Source organism: Apodemus sylvaticus, chromosome 14, assembly GCF_947179515.1.
Source record: "Apodemus sylvaticus chromosome 14, mApoSyl1.1, whole genome shotgun sequence".
Lineage (NCBI taxonomy): Eukaryota > Metazoa > Chordata > Mammalia > Rodentia > Muridae > Apodemus > Apodemus sylvaticus.
The window spans coordinates 10,907,545-10,926,704 of NC_067485.1; the positions used below are offsets into that span (position 1 = coordinate 10,907,545).

At 51.4% G+C, this 19,160-nt stretch overlaps 1 protein-coding gene across 1 annotated transcript in view; it reads right to left on the reverse strand.

The window, feature by feature from the left end:
• Positions 1-19,160, reverse strand: part of Tgfbi (transforming growth factor beta induced) — a 28,617-nt gene that overhangs the window by 7,586 nt on the left and 1,871 nt on the right. The window contains exons 2-9 of the mRNA XM_052156464.1: positions 16,378-16,476; positions 7,561-7,625; positions 6,025-6,185; positions 5,550-5,714; positions 5,185-5,331; positions 3,308-3,449; positions 1,128-1,340; positions 335-472 (exon numbers count right to left, since the gene is read on the reverse strand). Of these exons, the coding sequence (XP_052012424.1) occupies positions 335-472; positions 1,128-1,340; positions 3,308-3,449; positions 5,185-5,331; positions 5,550-5,714; positions 6,025-6,185; positions 7,561-7,625; positions 16,378-16,476 (1,130 nt within the window). The remainder of the gene's footprint in view (positions 1-334; positions 473-1,127; positions 1,341-3,307; positions 3,450-5,184; positions 5,332-5,549; positions 5,715-6,024; positions 6,186-7,560; positions 7,626-16,377; positions 16,477-19,160) is intronic.

Consider the following 19,160-nt stretch of genomic DNA (forward strand, 5'->3'; position numbering starts at 1 on the left):
TCAGAGGGAGGAGTCTTTTCTCACAGTCCCCAGGACAGCACCTCAGCTGACCCCTGCCCATATACACTCATGTTGACCCTGCAAACAAAAAGCTGAGGCCTGCTCCACTCTCTTGGCAGAGGCGGAAGTACTGAGCTCTGAGGAAAAGATCCCCCAATGCATTCTTGGCTGATTCGGATAAACAACGGGTAGTCCAAAGTTTCTGATCGAATCACATCTGCTTTGGACTATGGCAGGCAGAAGGTTCCAAGGCTGTTGTAAATCAGGGCAGGGCTGTAGGGTTGGGGCAGCTGTCCCAGAGGCGACACAACAGCAGGGTGCTTTCCCGGGTTACCTTTGAACACAGAATTCAGAGGGGCCAGGAGGGTCAACTGTTCCTTTCCAGCGAGATGCGTGCTGAGGCCAGCTTGTCTGAGGAGGTCGATGGCCGTGGAGACGTCAGATTCTGCAGCCAGCTCGAGCAGTGTCTTGGCTACAGGAAGAAGAAATGGAGTTCAAAAGGTAATGGACAGTGGGAATATATCGTGGTCCAGAGTGGGGCGGCCATCTGCACAAACTTCATCTTGCTAATCACCACCCTTCTAAACACAAAGGAGCCAACCATGTCCCTGTCATTGGAACACCTAACCTGCAGTTGACAGCACTGTCCCCAAGTCCCAGATTGGCTTTGGGGAGGAGCCAGCATGGCCTGTGTGGCTGCTTCGGAAGATACTTCCTCAGGAAGAGATTGCTCTCTTTCCTGGGAGATCCCTACTCTCAGGCTGAATAGAAACTAAAGTCCATCCCATCATCTTCCCTCCCGAGGTCAGTGGCCTCATGAGGCCTAAAGAAAGCAAGTGCTGTGACATCCGTGGTGGCCCTTTGTGGCCAACCACAGCATGCAAGACCAGAAAGGGTTCTAAGATGAGGTCTCCTGAACACCTCAAGACAGTGTCCCGTGCCTAGGCCCTATACCAGAAGTGTAAGACTTCACATTTCCCACAGCCTTCGGGTTCACAGGGCTGTGTGCTGCACCACAGGCAAGAAGTAGCCCAAAAGACTTCTGAATACCCCTGTCCCTGTCACCAGGGTTCCAGAAGGGACAGGAAGCTGCGCAGCACAGGGGCCCCCAAGGCCTACCTACCTACCTGAATCTGGGATGAGCAGCTCATCGATGAAATGGATGACGCCGTTGGTGGCCAGGATGTCTTTGTTGGAGATGACAGCCTTCCCGTTGATGGTGAGCATGTCCCCACTGCAGCCCACCTCCAGCGTGGTGCCCTCCAGGGTCTCCATGGACATCCCAGCGACAATGGCCTCGGCACACATGGCCGACTTCAGGATATGGTTGTTCAGCAGGTCTGTGGCAGAAGAGAACACAGGTCTAGAGCCTGCTGTGGCCGGATGCAGGGGCCAGCTCCCAGGCTGCCCATGGCTGAGAATTTGGCTGGAGTATCACAGGGCCCACATCCCCATCTCTTGCCTACCACCAGCTAAAACCACTGGGATGCTGCGGTCAGACTGCCCCAGTTTGAATCCCATGGTTGCTGACCAGCTGTGGGATCCTTAGCCACATAGCCTCCTCATCCTGAAATGCCGACCTCGCCTCAATAGAGAAACTCTAGCCATTAGCTCATGAGCACTGGGCTTCGGGGTGAATTCTCCTGATGGGCCAGGGAGAAGTGGGAAGTTCCAGCAGACCCATTGTGGGTCTTGGAAGCCTTAGGCCTTTATAAGACATCTATGAGGCAGGAAATAATATAAATTGCCCTGCAAGAGAGCTGTGCAATCCTTTTTGCTCAAAGCAGGGGGCCTGCCCTGTGCTGCTGTAGCTACAGACTTGAAGGTAGAAGGCTGGGGTCTCCATCAGACTCAGATGCCTTGTTGGATCTGTCTTAGAGGGCGAGTAAAAGTTGCTCACACATCTGTCTGGTGCTACTTAGGAGGTGTGTACAGGGGCACTCAGAAGTGGAGGCCTCCCCACCCACACCCTAGCAGGCTCTCAGGCCTTCATGACCTCTGTACAGAGGAAGCAGCAAAATCTAGTCACAGACATGCCCCACCCCCACCCTGAGCTCACAGGTTCCCACTGCCTCTCTCCAAGGTCCACAAGGTCCTTGGTCTCAGCTTTACCACACTGTTGAGTGTGGGAACCAAAACTGCCCTGTCACAGTTAGGAGGAAGCTCCGGGGTTGGCAGAGGCCTCAGGATGCTACAAAGCCTCTAAAAGTCAGTACTGACCCAACTCGGCCAGTAGAGAATGGACAGACTGTGGGGCCAAGCATGGTGGTAAGCTTCAGGCTCGCCTGGGCATAGAGTGAGCCCTGACTTAAAACACAAGACGACCTGATGGGAATGAGGTTTTGGGGGGACCGTGCTTGTTAGAGAAATAAACTGCACTGGGGAGAAGTAGGGACCACACAGAGGCGAGAAGGACAGGACCAGAAGCCTAGGCTTCAAACGAGATATTGCAGCCCACGGCTGCTTCCTGCCTGGCTGCCAACCACCTAGAGACAAAACAAGACACTGGTAATGCAGACCCCAGCCCTCTTCCTTCAGGACTGTAGCTATAGCAACAGAAGGCAGTCCCCTGCTGTGAGTAAACTCGCCATTGCTTAGAAGAAGGAGATAATCAAAAGGCCTCTCATAATGAGTTCTGGTATCAATGAGTATAAAAAATGTGCTCTGTACAAAAGATCTTTTAATGCATGTTGTAGTTTGGCATTTTACATGGTACACTGCCAATGTAGGTTTAAATGAAGTCACACCTAGTGGCATTTAGGAGGAAGAATGTAAGTGGGGTGCACTGTACAGGTCTGGGGGTTCATTAGGCAGCTTGATACTAGTGATCCTTCAGAAGTCCTAGAATTAAAGGGGGTGAGGTGAAAGAAGGGTGGCCCCCTCCTAATCTACCTTCCACGCTTAGCTTAGGAGCTAAAAGACAGAGCCAGCAATGGAAACCAACTGACCATTGCTTCCTATTATTTTTGGTTACCCATGAAGCCTCTGGCCAGACATAGGAAGATATAAGAGGTCACCATAACGATTCCTCTTGAAGGAGGCCATCACCAGCCACCCACACTGATTCTCCCAAGCTCGTTACGTCTCGCACATCCATCTGACAGTTTTGGACACTCCTATTTTGCTTCCTTAATTTGCCCAGGGTCAGCTGGGGACTCCTAGCACAGGCGCTGCCTGGCTTCTACAGAGACGCAGCCATTGGGCATAACACAAACCAGGGCTGTAGTGGGCACCCTGAAACTTGTGGCATTAGCCAGTACTCACGTGGGCTGCTCCGAGAAGACAGCGAGGAGCTGAGGGTGCTCACCTCTCAAAGCCTCTGGGTCACCCAGGATCCGGTTCAAGGTCTCAGCAGGAATCTTCTCAAAGGCCTCATTGGTTGGGGCCAAGAGTGTGAACTGGCCATCACCCTCCAGCACGGTATTCAGTCCTGATGCAGCCACAGCCGCCTGTGTAGGGAAGGGAGGATAAGCCTTCCTAGGCTCACCTGGCAAGATGCACACACCCTGTGCTGGCTGTGCCTCCCTAGGAGACACAAGACACTTAGAGGAATCCCAAGTGAGAGGGAAGCATGGATTCCACTGGAGCCCTGGCCTGTGTCCCAGCCAAGCTGGCCATCTTTCAAGTGTGCATGACTTTACCAATCCCTAACTCTGGACCTCTACCCCTAAAGCTCCCCCTGCCTCTCTTCCTCTTTCTTTTCTTCTTGGACTCCTATTCCTTCAAACTTTTACCAAAATGCCACTCCTCTTGGCACAGTTTCCCAGATGAAAGTCACCCTGACTGTCATGTCTCCCAGCTGTAATCCCACAGTTAGCAGAGCTCCCTTATGAATGATTATATACACTGTATAGAGAATGAGTCTGTACAGTGTGAAGATCACCTGCCTCAGGGTTACACAGCACCTAGAACAATATCCACTGAGACCAGTGCTTCCCGCTGCTCCCTGACAGAGAGGCTCCTCCTGGTTAGTAAGGCCTGCAGGATACTCAGCCCACAGGCTCCCTCCATGCATCCCTGCAGTGGCAGAATCTCTGCAGCGGGGTGGAGCAGTGTAGGCTGGTCTCTTCCTTAGGGCCTCTCTACCCAAAGCGTCTTTTCTGAAGAAGTCCCTGGCCATCCTGGGCAACACTGGTCACCAGTCTTCTGCTCGTCCCGCCCAACCTCATCTCACTGGCCTGCCTTGCACAAGTCTCATCTGTCTCCCCAGAAAGAATGGTAGCCTCTTTGTTCACTCTGACCCCTGGCACCTACACTTGGGGAGTGATGGGGTTTAAGAAGCATGCGTTGAAAGGGGAAAGATGGGTATCAGGGAGGACCAAAGGAGAACCAAAAAGGGGAAATTTTTTTCCTATCAGTTTCAACCGTAAAGGGAAGCTCCTCAGTAGGACTCTGTGCTGAAAATGAAAGTTTGTGTTGTCAGCTTTGGGGGTAACATTCCCTTGCAGACCCAGAGAAAGGCACCTCAAAACCAGACTCCCTGGGAGCCTCTGAGCCACTCCCCAAACGCCACGGGCCCCTGTGTGCCCATGCCAGAGTGTTTGTCTCTGTGTTGGAGATCTCCAGGGCGGGGCTGCTCACTCCCTGTGTACTTTGTGGTTAGGAAGTCCTCCTTGAATCAGACAAAACCCTGACATGGCAGCCTGTGCCTACTTCCCCCTGTGTGGCCAGTGCCAACAGGATCCGCTTGCCTTTCCAGTTGCTGGACATAGGCCTTGGGCCTGAGGACAGCCAGCACAGCTCCAGAGTCGGAGCCTGCACTCCTGAGTCTACACAGGCAGCTTCTCTGCTAGGTCTATGTTTCAAGGAAACATGGGTACGAGGTTCCCCACTGGGACCTGTGGTCTTAGAAGCACTGTGCTGGCTGACAAGTCATTGTTATAGTGTTCTGTGTGAGAAGAAACTTCAGAAAGGAGGTCCTCACACTGCTGGACTTCACAGTTTAGTCCTAAGGTTCAGAGGACTCTCTACTGTGACTCTGCGAGATTATCCAGAAGAGCCGAGGAAAGGAAAGCTTTATAACGGGCATTCTCAGGGTCTGTCCAGCCCGGTGCTCTTTAGAGTCGTCTCCACATAACCACACTTGGGATATCATTGTGTCCTCCTGCAGAAGACACCCTGCCAGGCACCTTCTGGGAGGCCATGTGTCCCCGGCCTAGGCTTCTATTCAAAGCAGTCTCTTACCCGAAGTGTCTCAAAGGTGTCCTCGATCTCAATGATCTGCTGGATATTGTTGGTAACGGTGGAAATGACCTTATCAATGAGATGGACCACGCCATTGGTGGCATGGTGGTCAGCCTTCAGCAGCCGGGCACAGTTAACAGTTACAATCTGCCAGAGAGAAGCAAGGCTGAGTGGGTAAGACAGGAGGCTTCCAGGAGGGAGAACAGCGGGTCCACAGCTAGGAGCGGAATGTCTGTAGAGAACACTCAGGAGGCCAAGGCTTGCCTATAGTTTATCAAATAACAGGACAGAACCCTAGAAAGCAACACCCCAGATGGACTGATTGTGGACAGAGGGCAGTGCCAGGTAACTGGAGATGCCCTTACCCCGTTGGGATAGTGATGGATCTGGATGTTGGAATTCTGGTACATGGAGGTGAGGGCCATGCCGTGCTTGAGTTCATCGGTCAGGACCCGCCTGTCCACCATGTGGTAGCGGAGGGCGTTGAGAAGTTCAATGTTAACGTTGCTCACCAGGGAGTCCAGCACTTCCTATAAAGAGAGGACAGGACAGTTAAGAGGCAGCATCCCTGTGCTCAAGGGCGAGGCCCCTGCCCCAAGTGAACCTAGATCCCTCCCCCCCCCCTTCAATGAAGGAGTCCTCCTTTAGTGAGCATCTGTGGGAGGTTGGGGGCACTGGAAGGCACCTGGGGAGGCTGCTTTCACTTTCCCTAGGGAGAAGGGCGTGTTAAGGGAAAGAGTGTCTAACACAGCAGAAGATCACTACAGAATCCCACAGTGTGCCCAGGCCTCAGAGGAAAGGCAGTTCCCAGCAATCCCCTGAGCAGAAGACTCCTCTCACCGCAGGCAAAGAAGCCCAGGCCTCGTTGCTAGGGGCAAAGATGGTGAAGCTGCCGGGCCCCTCCATCTCGGGCCTCAGCTTTTCTGTGCGGTCTGTGTACAGTTGTGTGGTGGTAGATCCCACGACTCCCATGGTCTCGTACAGATTCGACAGTGGAAGGGCTGCGGGGGACAGAAGGAGGGACAGGAGTGAGTCCATCCCAGACACAGGCATGCCCTCGATTCTTTGTCAAGGAATGACAGTGGGCACCACCTCAGAGAAAGGGAGGGGAAGTGGGCGGGAACCCAGATGTCTGTTGATAGACCTGCTTAAAACTCGCACGCTTCTTAGAACCACAGGAACCAAACGCCTCCCTATGTGGCACAGCCTGATGGGTAATCTCTAAATGTCTAATTGCTTTAAGCGCAGCAGAGGAGAGCTTTTTTTTTGCTCCTGTGCATTTAGATAAAGTGGGTGGAAAGAGGTGGGAGATTACTAACCCTTGTGAAGATTTCCCTAACAGCTTTGCTAGAATGAAAGAGCTACAAGTCTCTGTGTATTTTCCAGGATCTGACCTCTTAGATGGCAACTGGAAGGGCTTTCTAAGATGGGCTCACTATGTAGCCCCAGGCTGGCCTTTAACTACTGGTGATCCTCCTGACTCAGCTCCCTGAGAACTGAGATAATGGATGTGTGTCACCACATACAGACTAATGTTTGTATTTAAATAACCAGAAACTGTCACCTCCATGTTAAGTCCCCAATCTAGGCCAGCATCCAATCCCACTTAATTTCTTCACCTGCCTTTCTGCCTGTCAGCAACGCCATGGCCATGGCAATAATGACCATGTTTTCAAAATCAACGACACTAAATTAGATTGTGTTGTCATTTAAATGTCTGTTTGTATCTGAATCTTCAGACTACCTTGAATGCCAAAGCTAAAACAAAACACGAAGCCTGTTTAGCTGTGTGTAGGTTAAAGGTGCTGATAACATTCACAGGTCAAACACCATCTTGGGCGCACTGTGGCCATCTTTGGGCGGGCCCTTTGCTGCCTGTGGGTAAGTTCATCTAGCCTGCTGCCTATTCCTCAGGCTGTACTCCAGAGGACAGAGACCAGGTTCTCCTGACTGAGTCCCAGCAGGGCTAACGGCGACTTAACCGGCTAACAGGCTAGCCTTGTGGATGCCCTGAGAATCACCGCCAGAACCGATGACAAGGCCAGAGCCTGCAGCCACAGGGAAGAGGCCTGGCAGGCTGGCATGGGCTTTTCTCCACCCATTGAATGAGTAATACAGGAGAGGGACTCTTTCATCTTCCATCCTCTGCCACGTCATGGCTCCAGTGAGCACACGGGGCAGACAACTCAACCTCACCAAGCTGTGACTCTATTCCCTTTTGCAAGGCTCCTCCTCCTCTCCTCCTCTTCCTTCTTCTCCTTCTTCTTCTTCCTCCTCTTCTTCCCCATCTCCTCCCCTTCCCCTCCCCTCCTCCTTCTTCTCTCTTCTCTTGCTCTACTATCCCACCCCTGCACAGGCAGTGCCAGCCTCACTCACCTGCTGGGCAGCCTTTCTCTCCTGGGACCTTCTCATATCCAGGACAGCACTCATAGCTGATGACTCTGTAAAGAGAGGCACGGGGATGTCAGGCAGCATCGTTTCTGATGCTCTCCTTCTCGTTTCTCCTTCCGATGCTGCTCCGTTTCTCGGCAGAAAGGCCACCAGGAGGACAGAAGGCGGGCAACAGGCCTAGCATCCTTCCCCAGGAAGCGTGTCCTCCGTGTCCTCAGTCATGACTGTCCTGAGCAGTGGTCAGGAGCTTCTCACTCCCCAGCCTTGTAGAAGGCTTCTTGGAGGTTGCCAGGACCACCTGCTGACCAACTGGGAGGCCAGGTGGAGGCAGCACCCTCAACAGCACAGTCAGAAACTAGCTCCCCAGCACCAATCTCCAACAACCATGTGCAGGAAACCCGTGGAGTGGATGGTGTTGCGGGAAAGGAACAAGGAAAACTAGAGAGTACTGTGGTGTTGCTTCTAGCTCTGAGCTTCCCTCACCCCGTGGCTCCACCCCTTCACTGGGTCTCCTCAACCCCTGTGTAAAATGCACCTGTGTAGGGCAGAGGCTCTCTCTGTCTCTCTCCTGCTAGTTCAGTATTTGATTTAATAACCCGAAAGTCAGAGCACAAAGGTCATTGTGTTCTCTCGGTTTTTACAAATCAGATTTCAAATGGAAACTGAGTATCTCTTAATGGAGACAACTGTTTTGCTATTTATTCACATTAAAAAGTTATTTAAAACGGGTTTATGGTTTCAAAATTTAAAATATCTTAGTGGTTATTTACAAACTACCCCCCCCCAGCCTCCCTTGTCTTCATCCTTCCCACTGTCCTTCCAGGGGACAGCCAATGCCGCCAATCTGCGAGATCCTCCACATTTGGATGGACACAGATGTGCAGGACCCTTTAAAGAGTTGTTGAGAAAACTAAAGACAACCTCTTCCCTCTTCCCTCCAAGGAGCCCATCATGGGACACTGTGTGGACACCACAAAAGAAGCTTCAGTCAGCCTGCTATGCTGTGGAAGCCTCAAAGTTAGGAGTTTCAAATAACATTGTAGCAAAAGGAGCCTGGAGTGGAGCCAGAGCTGAAGGCTGCGCGCAGGTGCGCTGGTTCTCCACTGCCTCCCCATCCCCCACCCCTTCCCCAGTGCCTCCCCATCCCCCACCCCTCCCCCAATGCCTCCCCATCCCCCACCCCTCCCCCAGTGCCTCCCCATCTCCCAACCCTCCCCCAAGGCCTGGGACCAAATGCAAACAACCTGGTCTGTCTCTCCCCCTTGCCCCCATACAAGAGACTTTCAGTCTTGCTCTTATAGGGATGACATCATCAGAAGAGGCAGGCAACCGGGAAGAACTGTGGCTCTGGGGTAGGGGGATGTGTACAGTGGACCGTGCTAGCTGTACAGGAATGTGTCTGGGTCTTGTGAATTCATTTGGAATCGGTTCAGGAAAAGCTTAGTTAAGTGAAGACGGAGCCTGGTTCCTCTGGTACCTAGGGGAAGCCTCAGGGTCTCAGGCCACCAGGGAAGTGCAGGTGTAGCATGGCTAGACACGACCCACACCCCACTACTACCCAAGATGGAGGAACAACAAGCTCTTCACTCTTCTCTGCTGGGCGTTCCCCACCTTCCAGCTTCCCTGTCTGCAGTGTGCCTCCTGTCTGCTCTTTACCTTGAATCCCCAGGACTTAAAGAACTAAACAGGCTGTGACACCAGGCCTGCCACTGACCAACCCACATGCAGCAAGATGACTCTTACTGTGTCTTCTCTGCTGCTAAGGAACTTGCAGGGGCAGAATGGCTAGGGGCGCCATCCATGTGAGGCAGCTCAACTTGGGATCCCTCGGTGACTACTGGGGTACCCTGTTGTACTGGCTGGTTTTGTGTCAACTTGACACAGGCTGGAGTTATCACAGAGAAAGGAGCTTGAGTTGGGGAAATGTCTCCATGAGATCCAGCTGTGGGGCATTTTCTCAATTAGTGATCAAGGGGGAGGGCCCCTTGTGGGTGGTACCATCCCCAGGCTGGTAGTCTTGGGTTCTATAAGAGATCAGGCTGAGCAAGCCAGGGGAAGCAAGCCAGTAAGTAACATCCCTCCACAGCCCCTGCATCAGCTCCTGCTTCCTGCCCTGCTTGAGTTCCAGTCCTGACTTCCTTTAGTGATGAACTGCAACAAGGAAGATATAAGTTAAATAAACCCTTTCCTCCCCAACTTGCTTCCTGGTCATGATGTTTGTGCAGGAATAGAAACCCTGACTAAGACACCTGGGGAACCCACTTCTCTCTGTGGTCTTCGTTTTCTAGCACAGAGTAAAGCATTATTAGACCAGCCGGTCTATGATGCTCCTCTGGCCTCAGTGTCATCGTTCCAGTCAGCTGGGGAGACATCGAAGCGCAAAGACACATGCTCTAGGGAAAGCAGACACGCCAACTGCCCTTCTGGCTCAACCCAGAGAGCTCCCCAAACTGTAAGCCTATAGCATCCTGACCGACCCCCCCCCCACACACACGTAAGATTCCAGGATTCCTCTGATAAATACCGAGCCTGGTTGGTAAGATGACTCAGCAGGCACATGCTGTCAATCCTGATGATCTGAGTTCAATCCTTACAGCTTATATGGAAGAGAGAACAGATGCCCACGGGCAGTCCTCCTATCTCTTCATGAGCACTTGCATACACATGTGCATACACATGTGTTAACACACACACACACACACACACACACACACACACTAGGTACCTCTCCTTGCATGCCCACAGTTACCAAATGCCCCTTCACAGGGAGGATCAGGCTCCCGGTTTCTGCATCTTGTCTCCTGAGCTAGATTCTGATGAAAGGCTCCCAGCTTTGGCTTGGCCACACACAGTGCAGGATGTAAAAACCTCATGCCGGAAAAAGCACAGACTCCAAGGGAATGAATTACCAATTACCTTGTTCCCCGAAATGAGGGGAGGTGCCTGATCTACAAAAGGGATGTAAAAAGATAATGTCAAGGTAAGGTCATAGTGTGGGGGTGCTGGGATGCTCTTCCCAACGTTGATTGGATGTTTTCGCTCCGATTGGACGGGGAGAAATCTCACTGACTTCTCCCCAAAATTTATTTTCCACTAAGTTAACATAAACTTAAAACACTAACTCTCCCAAATGTGCAGCCCAGGTCTGGCTGCTGTTCTGCCTGAGGACAGGAGACTAACAAGACTCTGAGCGGAGGTGGACTAAGGAGTGGGGACTCAGCTTAGCCTTCTGATATAGGGGACTCTCTCACTGTGTCCTGCTGCCCAAGGCGAACCACATAATCACAGCACATAGATATTGGCATACCCCAGCCTTAAGTGGCTCATTTTCTGCATGCCTGTCCTTGGACAGAGGCTAAACTGGTTTTTGAAGTCTTCACTAGAGAAGCAGTTATCTAGCCAACTATGCCCCAGTAACGTCCTCTGTCCCCGAAGCTGTCAGAGCCTAGCAAGGCACGGGGTGACGTCATAACGTGGTTTATGGGGGTTTCCATGTGGATGGAAGTGAACTTTGGTGACTGTTGCATGCTGGCCACACACCCCAGATTCTGTGCCCATTGTCTGGTGAGAGATTGGGCACTTAGCCTCACACTGTCTTCGCAATGGCCACCAGACTTGGAGTGAGCCACCGGGAGGGGATGGTGACTCTGGCCCCCAAGGGCATCTCTGATTCTAAGAGGATTTGTTTCTAGGACTCTGGCTACAGATCGGGGCTGAAAGGAGACCTGGGACAGCCCCCCTAGACCCTGGCTTGCTCACTTGGGTACCTGTGGCATTGCTGGCCCCATTTGCCAGGCTTGATTCTCCTGGGGGAAGCCCAGAGTGGCCACACCTCTCCATTTCTCAATGGCTGGCTCTCAGTAGGATGTGCAGGTTTCTGGGGCCTCAGTATTGCCATCTGCAAATGGCTTTAAAAAAAATCCCACACTAGTCACTCAGAATGACTATGGAGACTGAATTGGCAAATAAACAGGAAGTCCTTCAACGTGGGATGGATTCAAAGTACTCAATTGGAACTTCTAAAACAGACAGACAGAAATAACCCCCTCCCCTACCCCACAGAAATGCTAAAATGGAAATTCAGTTATTATCTAATATAACAAACATAACTTCTTCAAAAACAAAATTCTACGTGAGACCACTGATCAAATTCCATTGTGCTAGCCATAAATGCAGCAGTGAGGGCTGTTATTAGTTTCCGATGGCTTGCTGTGACAAATTGCCGCAAGCCCCGTGGCTTAAAATATTACAAATTTATTGTGTTGCAATTCTGAAGGTTAGAGTAAGAAATCAGCCTCATGGGCCTAATATCAACGCTGTGTTCCTTTTAGAAGCTGTAAGGATAATCCCCTCCCTGCCCTTCGCCCTTCGGCATCTGGAGGCCGCTGTATTCCTTAGCCTGTGGTGGCATCGCCATAGCTTTGGATTTGAGCAGCTCATTCCCTTCTCTCTGACTCTAACTATATCGTACCCCGCTTTACAAAGACCCTTAGGATGCCATCAGACTCACCTCAGGTTGACACCTCAGTCACTTCTGGGACTTAAGGGATGTATTTGCAGGTTTCAGACCAGGATATGGGCACCTTTGGGGGATCATTACCCTACACAGTACATGGGCCCAAGAATGTTCCCAAAAGAACAAAGTTCCCCACCAGCTAAGCAGGCTTCTAGTTTACAGAATGGTCTAGAGCTAGAATATTTAGAAAGCGCCACTCAGAGTGTGGTGTATGCTCAGCCTCAATTAGCTGAGAGTGGGTTATAGAGGGGAACAGGCCATACACTCAGGTTTCGTCTGGGGACAGTGCAGACAGCTCCGACCACTCTCTTCTGGGACCAAGGCGAAGGGATGCATGGGAGGGAAGAAAAGGGTGGCTTCCATCTTTGTGCCCGAATGACATCTACAAGAAGTAGACCTCCAAGCTGATGAGACAGAACCACCATGCCCCAGTATTTCTTCTAGGCTCCTCCCACAGTTACCTAGCAACAGCCAGGTGTGCCTGACTCAGTATAAAAGGGGCTGCTTGCCCCCTCCTCCCTCTCCTGCCCTCTTGCTCTCTTACCCTCTCTGTCCCTCCTCTCTCCATGTGTTCATAGCCAGCCTCTAGTCCTCCTCCTCCTCCTTCTCTCTCTGTCTGTCTGTCTCTCTGCCTTTCTCTGTCTTTACTACCCCCCCCCTTAACTTCCCTCACCATGCCCTAAATAAACTCAATATATTCTATACTATACTGTGTGGCTGGTCCCTCAGGGGGAAGGGACGCCTCAGCATGCCCCGCCCCCACAAAGACACGTCCCTACACACACACACACACACACACACATGCACGCACACATGCACCATACCTCACTCTACCAAACATACCCCTTCCTCTTTTTTTCTTTTTTATAAAACACAACAGCACTAAGGAACTTCTGCTATATAGTTGAAGGACAAAGCAATACCAGATGCTGAAGAAACAGGCGTTTCTGTCCGGATCATCTTGGCTCAAGAAAACGGCTTCTCACCTGTGAATCATGTTGCCAGGGGAACCATGTAAAGAGGTTGGGATGGGCTGCTATGATGTCCATGTGCTAGCTCTACACTAGCCCGTCTGTACTACCTTTAGGATGCTGTAGCTCCAGCCATGGCTGTGATGTCTCAGTAATGTCAGCTTCAACATGGTTGCTGAACAGACCTCCACCTCCCTCCCTCCCCGATCCTCACCTAAGAGGTCTGCCAAGAAGCAGCCACAGGGCTTCTCCCTTCAGCCACACATAAGACTTTCCAGTTCCCTACCAAACCAGGGCCTGAAACCACAGTGGGCTGCTGTCTGTCACCTACGAGTCTCCTTGTCTGATTAGCTATTGGTTGCTGGGGTGCTCTACAGCTCTGAAGTGAAAACCGAAGAGACTTCCTGAGTCATAGAATTCACTCAACCCACACAACAGGCCTCCTCTGTCAAGTGTGTCCTGCAGTAAATCAGCACAGCACAGTTTGGTGCTTTGACACAGCACCAGAGTCCCAGATTCTTCTCTCTCTGGAAACACAGACAGCTACTGTTGGAAGACCCAGTGGCCTCACTGCTAAGGACTATGCTGGGTGTGGCAGGGCTGCCCCCTACCCTCCAGAAGACAGCATTCAGAGAGGAAGACAAGGGATCCCAGGCTCCAGACACACTAGGTCTGTTCCCATCCCTCTGGTGACCTCACATGACATGATCTTTACCACCATGCTTGGTATTTGTCACCTATTTTCAGGATTGAAATTTCCTTCTGGTCTCAGGTCCCTTGAGGACCCATTTGCTCTCGTTCCAGTGCATACCTCCGACGCAGCTCCCCTGACATCTCACTGAGAAAATGCCAGGGCCCATGCTGGCTTGTCAAGACGGTCCTCTGCTCCAGCCACCACATGCCTAGCCCCGGTCTTCTTCCAACAAGGCACTCTGAGGGACCCAGTCTCCTGGGATAACATTAATTCCAGTCTGTAAGCCCCTCTACCTAGCACTTAACTCTGGTCAGAAGGCAGCTCCCTTGGAGACCTCCCCCTATGCACACCACTATCCTGTGAAGCTCTTAGTCCTCGAGGACAACAGAGACAAGCTCTATCTCTCTTTTCTCCTCTCTTTGTCCCCTGGGTCTCCTCCAAGTCAGCTCCACCTTCCCGAGGCCAAGGCCGCACAGGATGTTCCGTCGGGGATCATAAAGTTTTTTTATCGGTTCGTGTTTTCTTCTGCTCACTTCCTCTTTCTTTTTTTTTTTTTTTTTAAGCTTGCCAAAGCAGCCGCTACATTCACGAGTTGGATGTGAGCATCTTTTCCTCTTGGCTTTGTGAGCTAGGTCAAAGTCTGGATGGCCTTAACCTTGACTGACCCCACTACAAACAGTGTTCTCCATTCTCCCACCCACGACCTCAGACATCTTCCTCTTCCTGGAGATGGGGGTCCCCCTTCCTGCGCTCAGTGGGATGGGAGGACTATTCTGCTACCTCACTGTGCTCTCAAACCCAAACTCAGGTTAGAGGAGAGGAGTTAATCAGCTACTATCTGTCAACATAGCCCTGCGGCTCGGGCCTCATCCTGGCACACAGAGAAGAGATGCAGGTAGGAGAAGCCAATAAGTCAACACTGTCAACGTCGTGTGTCATCAAGTCACTGCAGATCCCCTCAGTCACACGCTGTGACATAGGCCCGTCTGAAACAGGACAGCAAATGCCACCCTGTGGTCAGCTGGCTCACAGGAGCTCTGTAAAACCTGAGGCTCTGACACGAAGCTCTGCTGCTTGGCACCAGGACACTGAGCCTCTTCCAAGAAACAATTACATGGGGCCTAACCTGACTTCCTGTTTAATTAAGGAATTGTGTTTGAGTAGATTATGTATGCTTATAAGTAGACCCATTGGTACTGGGAGGTGTTGGTTTTGAAAACTCAGTGTCCAGCAAGAATGTTCTATATAGAATTTGCATAATCTTTTTTTTTTGTTCTAAACAGCAAAATTTTCTGTTGAGCATCTGTTCACTGAACCTGGGAGGTGCCCCATCTCACACAACTCTTAGGGGCTGAGCTGTCCAATGGGTGGGAGCCGCTGCCATGACTGTGCAGACTCCCAAAGGGCTGCAGGCCTCATTCCTGTTCTGCTCTATGAGACCAGGATCAATAGCTGCCTAACAATCTGAGCCGCACACTGTGTGTTCATTTCCACGGGTGTGTTCAGGGGACAGTGTTCCCCTCCTCTCAGTGGGAGATGGTTGCTTGAAAGCATGAGGCATGCAATTTTAAAAATCTCTCATGCTGGGATAAGTTCAGGGAAATCTTCCCTTTTGCAGAAAAGAGGAAACTTAACCCCACCCCCCAGCACAAGTGGCTGAGGGGGTTTGCCTGGCTCAGCTTCCCTTCTGCAGGTCTGAGATCTGTTGACTGGCAGTGCTGAAGCCCATTAGGTTTCCCAGAGTTCAGTTAGAACATGCATTCAACCAGGGAGCCAGGCAGAGAGGGGGCAGAGGCCACCTCCCTCCACAAAGAGAGGCACCCACAAAGCCTACTATGACCACCAGGCTCTGTGGGCCTGCCCTTCCGTCTTTACGTGTGGTTTACATGTGATAGTCTGGGGTTGTAGTTAGAATGCACAGGCACCATAGTCCTCTGATGAATACTACTCAGTTCATGCCTCATTAGGATAGCAGGTCCTCCAGCTATGCCCATTTCGCACACAAAGCAACTGAGGATACAAAAAGATGAACCATCCCCAAGTAAGAGGCGGAGCCAGGGTCTGAGCTGGAGTCTGAGCCTTGCCTTACTTTTTTGTGCTGCTTCCCGGGGTGCAAATTCCTAGGCAGCCAGACTTTCTGAAGGGCTTACTTTGGTGCTTGCTGAGCAAGGGTGACCTTTGGGATAAGTTCACCCGCAGCTTTTCATTCCCAGAATGCTCCTCTGAACAGTTGTCTAGTGAGAGAAACCCACACGCACACATGCCATGCATACATGCACACTCAACACAGCAGGCTTCCTGCAACCCCAAACTGCTCTAATCAACGTGACCACGTCTTGTCTCTTGTCAGCAGCCCTAAAAATCTAAAACAAAGTCAAACAGCTTCTCAAAATGCCACGCCCCACACACATTACCTGACATGTCTGTCCTTGTGTCTTCTCATTTCCTTAGTCAGTCTGGCCTTTCTGGAGCTGGCCAGCCCAGGGCACCTTCAATTGACACTCTCTCTCTCTCTCTCTCTCTCTCTCTCTCTCTCTCTCTCTCACACACACACACACACACACACACACACACACACGTGTGCCGTCCTTGGTGGATGGAGGTCTTTGGTGGCTACTCACGTCGACTTGCCGCAGATCTTCCTCTGGTACCACTGCTTACAGTTGGTGAAGTATTTCTTGTTGGTGCCAATGACCTTCTGCACAGCACATACATTGGGGCTGGAAACAAAAGTGGCAGTGTTAGTGACATGACCAGCAGTCAGCCCACACCGAGTTCTAGAGAGAGGAGAGGCGACTATTTTGGTGGTTTGGGGTAAACTTTGGCAAGATCTTTGTACACCCTTCCTGTAAAACCTTCTCCTCAGATAAGTTCCTCAAGTCTGTCTTACAAGATTCTCTGGCACGGGCAAATATTAAGTGTAAGTGAAAAGACCTTAAAAGTTTAGCTATGGGTTATAGGCTTAAGCAAATGGGTAAAATCCAAGTGATGTTGCTGGGACCTGTCAGTTCTTCTCTCTGTACCTACCCTGAGCAGACTTGGCATCTCAGTGTGCCAGAGGTCCTGTTGTCAAGACAGGACGACTGCCAGCACTTCTCAGCCAGCTCCACAGACACGCTCTGCGTGTCTAGACCAGCTGCTTGGCTCCTGGGACAACACGCTGGGAGTATCCACCCTGTAAACTAGGGTGCATGGCAGCAGCTGTCAGGACTGACAGGGAGGACCCTTCTCCTTATCTCCCCAGGGCCCATGGCTCAGAGCTGCTCCCTACCTCCTCAGGACACGTCCTTCCTTATTCTAACCTGGGGCGTAGCCCTTCCTTTGTGCTGGGTACCAAACAGACCCTATGACTGGTTTGCCAAGGATGGTCCCTCTCTCCAGCTACCCTCAAGAATCATAAAGATAAGAGTTCTTGGTCCGGATAGAGTCAGGCTGAAACAGGCTCGTTAGAAATGGTTGATAATGATTTAGGTTAAAAATATCTCCAATAAGTCTGGAAAAGCAGAAGCAGACAGCCGGTTCTGTGCTGAGAAGGCTTTTCTGGAGTTGGAGAATACTGTTCACATTTTCTTCGACTGAGCAGCCAGGGTGGTGCTCAGGCCAGGTGACGGTGGGGACTTCTTTGGAGCTCCTGGGGAAAGGGAACTGCCATGCTGTGTGGTGACAAAGGTGAGGCTGTCCCCGAGCAGACAGCAGCAGGCTTCGGACCAATCGTAAGTCAGAAAAGGAAAGAAAATAGACTCGGAGTGTTCATGAGTGTCTATGTTCACACAACTCTGGGTGCATTCAAACGTGGGCGGGTTCTTCCATAGCGGTTCTCAACACCTTAAAGATGCAATGCAGAGGCAGGAGGATTGCTCTAAGTTCTAGGCTTACCCGGTCTACACAGTGAGTTGAAGTCAATCTGGACTAGCTAGCTAGCTAACTAACTGTGGTCCATAGAATCCTATGAGGAGCATGGTGTTTGGGGTGATCTGGGCTACCCCCTCATCAGTTGGGCAGTGTCCACAGCTGGGCGATTGGTTGGGTGGTTGTTCCTACTGACCCTTTGTCTTTCCCTTATTTTCTTTCCATAGGAAGCACACGTCTGCTTTCTGTTGTTTAACAGACAACAGCGAGTGGAGGAGGCGTGATATTAGGAAAGTCATCTTGACAGAAGACAACCAGTAAAGACTGGATCAGCCAACTTTGGCTGGTTCTCACCAGGTGCTTAGAGGCTCTGCAGCCAGAGATCCACGTGTTTCACTCGAGGTCCTTGAATAACCCCCGGAGAGCTCCCATGGGCCACACTCCAGCCCCCAATCACCCTCACTGCTGTGCGATCCCAGAAGTTCTCCAGTCCAGCCGAGCAGGAAGTAATTACTGTGGATGAATTCCCTGCAGTTCTCCATGGGCGGCCAGCACTCGTCAGCGAGTCTCCGTGGATTTTGGCTCCAGCATTCCTCGACTGTGTATAGTTTTCACTGCTCCTGCCCCTGTGACAGGAGCAGAGGCTGGGGGCGGAGGTAAGCTGGGTCCACAGGAAATCTATGCTGAAATGTACTCAAAAGGGGCAGGCATTCCTGGGCTTCTGCCCCGAGACTGGCAACTGGCAACTCTGCTGCTTCTGAGAACCAAGTACTTCTGGAAGTTTCATTCAGTTACTCTTGATGCTGTCCAAAAGCGTGGGCCCCTTTCACTTGCTTTGTGTCCCTGCTCCCCTCCCCCACTGTCACACAGACATGGCTGGAAGCCAGCAGACCACCCAGCAACCCCTAGGCTCCTACCAGCTTTCTGTGTTTGTATCCTAAGATCAGTTTTGCCCTCTGTAAAATAGGAACCGGGCAGTGGTTATGGGCATGGGCACGAGGAGGTGAAGGCAGCAGGGTCATGAATGACTGTGCTACTGCCCAGTGGCTAGGTAGTGTCCTTTCCCTCCCTCACAGACACCCTGCACTTCCCCAAACTTCTCCTTTCTCTAGCTCTCACTTTAAATAAAGGGCTGGAACTGGAACAAGGTTATCCATCTGCATAAGGTACCACACCCAAGTGCGTATGGCCAGGCAGTCCCGTGGTTTTTCAGGGACAGTTAGGTCAGAGTAAATGCAACTATGTAACCATGCCTGTAACCGTTTGCCATGGCTCGTGTGCTGGGAAATCCAGGCTTCCCTGAGTGAAGGGTGTTGCTGTAGTCTCTCTTATATTTATTTTGAGATGGGGGTCTCCTTTTAAGCTGCCCACCTCAGGAGTAGTTGAGATAAAAGGTAAGCACTCCGTGCTTAGCACTTGTCGTCTTTTGATCCATCAGCCTCTTGCAGAGCATTTGCCACAAGTTTTCCAGCTTAGGACAAGAAGCACAGGGGATCCCTCCAAGAAGTGAATCGAAGTCATCCGCTCATTTCGTGTTCCATTGGAAGCACATGCC